At 38.1% G+C, this 7,441-nt stretch overlaps 1 protein-coding gene across 1 annotated transcript in view; it reads right to left on the bottom strand.

The window, feature by feature from the left end:
• The window catches only part of TANC1 (tetratricopeptide repeat, ankyrin repeat and coiled-coil containing 1), a 201,068-nt gene that overhangs the window by 91,620 nt on the left and 102,007 nt on the right, over positions 1–7,441 (bottom strand). Inside the window, 1 exon segment of the mRNA XM_019553854.1 lies at positions 2,172–2,276. Coding sequence (XP_019409399.1) covers positions 2,172–2,276 — 105 coding nt within the window.

Raw genomic sequence — 7,441 nt, 5'->3', positions numbered from 1 at the left:
GGCTCCTACCCTGGGGGTGTTTAAGAGGACGTTGGATGAACATTTTGCCAGGGTCATTTGACCCCAGTACTCTTTCCTGCCATGGCAGGGGGTCGGACTAGATGATCTACTAAGGTCCCTTCCGGCCCTAGAAACTATGAAGCTATCTGGACACAGCCAAAGGATTTAAATTATGAGCTTTTTGTTCTTTTGCCTTCTCTGATAAATGATTTAAAAAACCCCAAAAGTATTTTGTGGCATGCTGATGGTCAAGTGTAAATGCAATTTCCTGCCAGACCAGAGATAAGAGATAACAATATCTAAGCTCTCAGCCTGATAAACACTGCTCACTCTCTGAGGATGGAAAGCTTAGAGTTGTCTTTTAGGGCGCATATAGAAGTGCTCCATGCATGCTTTATAGTGCTGTAATTTAGAGTACTTTTTATAGCACTATAAAATTATAGCACTCTTTAACATGACAGAAGTGCAGTGTTTGGCAGGGGGAGCCTCTGAGCCTCCCTGCACATACCAGGCACTCAGTTGCCTCCTGTTTGACCAGGAATTTGACCAGCATACAGTTATTTAAAGTGCTGTACGTTGCTAGGGTGCTATAACATACAGCGCTTCAATGACCTCGTTTAACAAGGGTTAATTAAAGCATTGTATCTATTTTTAAGTGCTGTAAAGCCATGCACTTCTGTTAAGTCATGGCACTGAAGCACTTTAAATGGTGGAAATCTGCTGGCTAGAAATCTGCCAGTCTACAAGAGGAAATCTATGGTTTCCCACTTCAAAGGGGAAAATCTGTGCGTCTCCTCTTAAGGAGAAAATTGTGTTTTTCTACAGGAAATGGAAAACCCAGACCCCTGGTCATTGTGAGTTAAGGTACTTGAGGTGAGTAAGAGTAAATAATTTAATGCAACTATTAATTCTAATACTCCTGTTATCAGTGATGCTAAGAAGATGGCAAGGTGTTTCCATACTATCTGCAAATAGGATATATAGCAGTAATGCAAACAAATTGCCGAATGTCTGATCATATTAACCAGCTGAAAAGAAAAAGGAAAACCTGAAGTCAAAAGCCTATTTACTTAGAAATTAGTTCCATCTACTAAAGAGATATCCATTGTTTTCATTATTGAATTAGACAATAAATGAAATATGAACTTTGAACTGAAGATAACACAACTCAGAAAAGGTGAACTATGTTTTTTAATATTAAAAGAAATTAAGAGAGATACAAGTTTATACCCACAATTAAAAACCCATTTAAAAAAAAAAAAAGCAGATTTACAAAAAACAAAATTCAGTACAAGGAATGTTTTTGCAAAGTCTCTCTGCTATTATTGCTTTGTTTTGTTTTTGTGTGTTCTTAAATGCTTTCCTTAAAAGTATTGCAAATTTCAGTCATTGTGGCATCAGGAAAGTAGAAATGGGAAGAGAAAATGAAACGGACTAGTCTGCTTTCAACATACAGGTATTAATGGCATTATTTAATTTTCAAATGAAGCTCTCCCTTTCAAACCTAAGAATTCCATTAACACTGAAGCACACGAAAAACAAATTTGATCAACTGTAACTTGACTGCAAGCAATGACCTTAGTAAGGTCAGTTAAGCTGTAAATTAATCTAAAAAAAATATAACAATGAATACAAAATCCTCATTATAGTACATATATTTACATACTGACTTGAGTGTCATTTTGCTTTGGCCATGACATTCATGAAGCCACACTTTGTTATGTGTTAGTCAAATTTAATGAACTTGAAGCTTTTCAAGAATACCAATTAACATTAAGGGTTATGGTGCCAACATAGGAGTCTATTGTTAAAAGTCCTCTTATTTAGCAAGCTTTCTAAATGCAGTATTGTATTCAGTACAGAACTACCACAATTTCAACTTAAATTCAGAAAAATTGTAACAGGCCTCTCACATAAATGTGACCCACAGCCCTCACACTCAATTTTGCCTATACCATGTGCACATCTCCAAGAGCTAAGACTGCTAGAAAAAGAAAGAAATTACATAAACTTTTTTTTGCAAACTTCTTCTCCCTACCACAAACATGTTCAATTGTGCAAAACATTCTTACCAGGGAGACTTGTTTCATTATTGCATAACCCTGGCTCCTGTGAAATGAAAAACTAATCTATTAAGTAAAATAAGAACAGCACTGAAAACACTCTCTTACCATTCTGATTGGGTTCTGTTGGCTCTGACACTTTTCTGAAAGGTACAACAACTGCATCTCCTGGCACTCTGGGACTTTCCACGAACTTGGGCTTCCTGATCGGACCTGTAGTGGGAAAGGTCTGAGTGTGTCTAATTTTTTCCAGATGGAATACAAATTTCAGAATGTACAATGTGTATCCTCAGAGAACCAAGCAGACCTACAGGACAAGCCTCCCCTCACCCCCTCCTCCCTCCCCAAATACACACAGCTAGCTACTACAGTACAGACCAGTGAACTTCTGTACTTCCACTCTTGCAGACTCTTGTATGAAAGAAAAGCTCTTTAGTCAGGCTCACTTTCTGGAATGAAAACAAAAGCAATTTGTTTGCTACGACGATCCTGAAGCAGGTCTCCAGCATATGTAAAATGAGTGACATAGACAAGTTCAGACCCAGACAGCTTTCAGTCAGCATCCTCTATTCAGAGCTTTTATTTTCCATCTCAGTATGAAAAATAACCTTGTGACTGAATATCCAAAGGCAGGACACAAGTATTGCAAGTAGAGAGCTTGCAACATTCACATTCTAAGTTCTTCAATCCAGAGCTTTAGTATATTACTGGGTAAGTTATCCAATGAATGACGCACACTGATTGCAAGGGAAGGGGAGGAGGGCAAGGGGAAAAGAAAAATATCTTCTTGGCAACTAACTGTTTGTGCTTTCATAAAGACAGGCATGAGCTAAGAGTGCTCTTAATTTGATGCCAAAATGTACCAGGTATTTAACCCACCTTTTACTAAGAGAAGAAACAGAATGAGTTTTTTAATTTAACTGATCTCTAAAGCACTCTCACTTACAACTTTCAGCTTTATGCTTTGTTTAAGTATTCATTATAGTGTTCTTTACCACGTGTGGTTTAGCAACAACTACAAGAAACATTACATGCACAATAGAATTTCTGGTCAGCAAAATACCAGAGCACAATGAGAACAATGCTGCCCTCTAAGGGTAAACTAGATGCAGAATACAAGTAACTTCAAAACTAGCAGATATCCAGGTTGTAGCTGTATTGGTGTACAGGCAAAAGGAAACAGAACTCGTGACAGAGGTGATACCTTTTATTAGACCAACTAGATATTTGCACAAAAAAAAGTCTTTATTTGCATGCTTTCAGGCTCATACACCCTTTTTCAGGCATAGGAGAAAACAAAGGATTGTAAAATTTTCCCAAGGTTGAAATGAAAATTCATATTTTACAGGACAGCTGAAGGTACTGTAAGATCTCCTGGTTGGAATAGTTCATTTTGTGCAAATTAGGCTCAGATAAAAGTTGGAACAGTCTGTTTATTTTGAAGCTGTCTGGAGGCAACCAGGATGTAGAATTATGTCTCCGTTTGGTTACAATGTTTGATATTTCACAGAAGAGTGGGGAGATGGAATGTTCTCCTGGGCAGGAATTTCTTGTGTGTGAATGTGCCCGAAAGCTCGCAAATAAAGGGTGGGTTTTTTTGCATATAGTCGGTCTATAAAAGATATCACCTCTGCCACAAGTTCTGATTCCTTCAAAACTAGCATAATACACTACACAAAGCATCTCATCCTGCCACAGCAGTCAGGCAGACTTTTACATCTGGTGCATGAAGTAATGCAGGACTAGAGTTACCTATGCTCAGATCACTGAGAAACTCAATCCAAAGCAGCTTAAACACTTAACTTGTGTTCCCACCATCATATACAGGGTTCTGTGCAACTGCTCATTCATACAGCCACTTTCACTAGACAGGCATACTACTTCCCACCCCCAAATCGTTTTAATAAATTTTCTACGGATTTGGGGTCTAGTAGGGTGCTCTCCTGTTTCAGCCAGAGGAGTCTAGAATTGCCAAGCCAGTTCCTGGTCCTAAGAAAGCACAATAATAGAGCTGGCTGCCTGGATGGGTCCATTCTTCATTTATGACAGCCAACATGGGGCATTTTCTCTTCCTTCCTAGACACAACTCTGATAACTTAAATAGACACAATGTCATATCCCCAGCTATCCCAGACTCCCATAACTGAAGCTGAGAAGGAATCTTCCTTACAAGGTGAAGCAGCTGTATGATTTAACTACTATTTTTTAAACATCTATATTAGATGACAATATCAAAAGCAAATAAAGAAACCTCCCCTTTCTGAACAGCACACCGATTTTTAAACAATGGTTACATTCCACAAAGAGATAAAACAACATTGAAGGGGCCAAATCAAACACTTTAAAGTAAGGAAATGCCAGAATTAAGCTGGAAATCCTTCATCTCAAATCTATGCACTTATGGATTGTGATAACAACATGATTGTTTGTTATTTTTACTATAGGATCATTATCTCACTGCACTCAAGGCTGCAATGATTCAAATGTGACCTATACTCTCAGCACAGAGTAATTAATATCCTTTACCCTGAACAATCAAGTCCTCTCTCTCTCAAATTGGGAATGCAAAATTAACAATTTTTTTTAATCTTAGTGCCCAATGTGTAAAATGGAAACATCATCATGTTTTAACCAATGGGGGTATATTGTGAAGATAGCCAACAGCTACGAAACAGTCAGATTTGTATGAATTAGCTCATTACTGAGAACAGACATGCCCATAAGTAAACAAACACTTCTGCCCTCAGACCAAACTGTGTTGGCTTAGTAAAACAAGCTTAATTTCTGCTGTGCCCTCCTGGCATTCCTGTCTCTTCCCCACCCCTGGCTCTTTGTTTACTCCTTACCTACCTAGTCCTCTTTCTCTATCCCACAGGCTTTTTATCTGATCTCTCTGTCCTGATCTCAGTACTTGATCTAATCTCTTTGTCCAGGCTTCCTGTACAAACCCAAATCTTTCCTCTTTCCCACATTGTGTGTCCCAGTCTTCACCCAACCTATCCCAGTTTTCCTCTCCAAATTCCTTATCAGTTCTCTCCTTCTCCCTCTCCCTCCAAGTCCTAGCCTTCCTTACTGTGCTTCACATCCCCAATCTCACTCTCTACTGCGTCTTCTTTTTTCTGGCTATTTGCTTCCATTTTCTCTCTCCCCGTCTGCTCATCTCTTCAAACTCTTTGGTCAAGTGGCCCCACTTTTTCTCCCACCACCCACCTCCTTGCCAGACCCACTCTTTTACATCTTCCCTCCTATGATTCCCAATTCCAGTCTCTCTGTACATAACAAGTTTCAGATTTCCCCCTCTACCTCTCCATCCCCAACTCACCACCCAAATATTCCAAACTATGATCCTATGACTCCCAATCCCCATTCTTCTGTCCAGCCGGAAGGAAACATATCTCTGAAAAACAGCCCTGACAAATTTCAAGCCCTTACTCTACTGCTTTTTAGAGTGACTGCCAGAAAAATCTTAAATAAGAAAAAGCAAGCTCTGACCTTGGAAACTGCTGAGCCCTATTTAGGTAAAATTTACAAAAAAAAAAAAAAATTCAGTCTGAGCAAATACCCAGCATGGAAAATTTCAACCAAAAGGAGTTAAATTCTGACAACATTTTAAATAACTGAAAATAGAATCCTGAAATGGAAAGCATTACACAACTTTAACAGACTATGCTACCCTTACCTGTACCACATCTTTTGTGTTTTCTTTTGCATGTGAATTTCAGGATGGGGAGATTATAGTCAATATTCTGCCGTATTTACTCACACTGGCTGCTTGCAGATGTTAAAAAACAAACAAAACAACCCCAAAACCCTAAAATGTGGTTTGCCAGAATAATTAGCACATTATTGCAAAATGGCTCCACAGCATCTGTATAGATCAGGCACTTCACTGGGGTTTTTTGGTACTTTTAACTAATAGCTAATTCAATCCACTACTAGATAAAGACACCAAAAAAGCCCCACTAAAATGCCTGATCTATTAGACAGGAGAGCCGGGTTCAACTAATGCAATACCTCTTTTGGGCACATGCTGGGTTCAGCATGGGAGCACACAGAATTTAAAGTAAAGCGCCATTTTTTAAAATTTATTTATTTTTAATGTCTGTAAGCAGCCACTAAGTAGTACTCCAAAGTCAGGCACTATTCATAAGAAAAGTTCACAGATTTGGGCTCTAGAGTCCAATGTCCTCAGGAAAAATGTTCCTGGCTTTTCAGAGAATGTCAAAATTACATTTAAGCACAAATCACTTCTCCACACCATAATCTTAAGTTTATCAATCTTTGGGATAGCAAATTTTACCAAATATATGTCTTGTACATTGGTTATCCTTGTTCCTAACAAGCAAGAGTATATGACAGACGTATGGTCATGTAACTGTTCCTCCTTTTAAACTATTCCATTCAGAACAGGGGTAGGCAACCCCTGGCCCGCGTGCCAGAGCGTGGCACACAAAGAGATTTTGCTTGGCACTTGCACCTTGGAGAGGGGCCAGGACTGTGCTGCCAGAACAAGGTTCAGGCATCTCACGGCTCCCTGCCATTCACCCTTGGCATACAGTGCATAGCACAATGTGATCCTGATTCTAAGCATCTGGATAACAAATGTAACACAAAAATTATTAAACACACTGACAATTATTTAGCAAAAAAATATATACTTTAACTTGGAGATCTTTATATTCCAAAATGCATCACTAAGATTGGTTTATAAACAAATTAGAAGCAAAAGTTAAAGCCTTAATTAAAAAGCAAAAAATATCTATGCACCACACATCCATAGTGAAATATTGATGTTCATTTTAAGTATTTATCTGGAGATGAACTGCTCCCAAGTTTGATTCCTAAATGTGTCTCTTATTAAAATTTAAAATGTTCCTACCTTTATCAAGAAATATATATTTCAAAATTGGCATGTTAGTAAGTAAAACTTTCTACTCTTTAAAAGGGAGCACATCCAGATGCTTATAAAGTATCATAAGCCTCACCACATGACGATACGTGTCCTAAGTTGTTATGAATATTAGCTAATGAACTTACTGCCACAACCGAATAAAAAAAAAAAAATCCAAGGTTATTGGCATTTCCTAAGAACTGGCAAAAAGTAGTACATATCAGCATTTGTCAATGGCTACCACGTAGCAGCATCTAAGATTATTTACCTTTTTCCCTGCTATACTTGATTAGAGGATACCTGCAGCATTTGCATAGTAAATTTTGGCATAACAAAAGCTACTGCAAGTTTCAAAAGAAAAATAAAAAAAGATACTTCTACCAATCTCTCTTCCATAAGCGTAACTTTTACCTCTAATATTTAACAGAATACCAAAAAAAGAACACTACACTATTCAACAATCTGAATTAAAATTTCAAACATAGAT

This window comes from Crocodylus porosus, unplaced genomic scaffold (assembly GCF_001723895.1).
Source record: "Crocodylus porosus isolate Cpor-Errol unplaced genomic scaffold, CroPor_comp1, whole genome shotgun sequence".
NCBI lineage: Eukaryota > Metazoa > Chordata > Crocodylia > Crocodylidae > Crocodylus > Crocodylus porosus.
The sequence above is the reverse complement of the archived record's forward strand: the minus strand, read 5'-3'. Positions and strand labels throughout refer to the sequence as shown.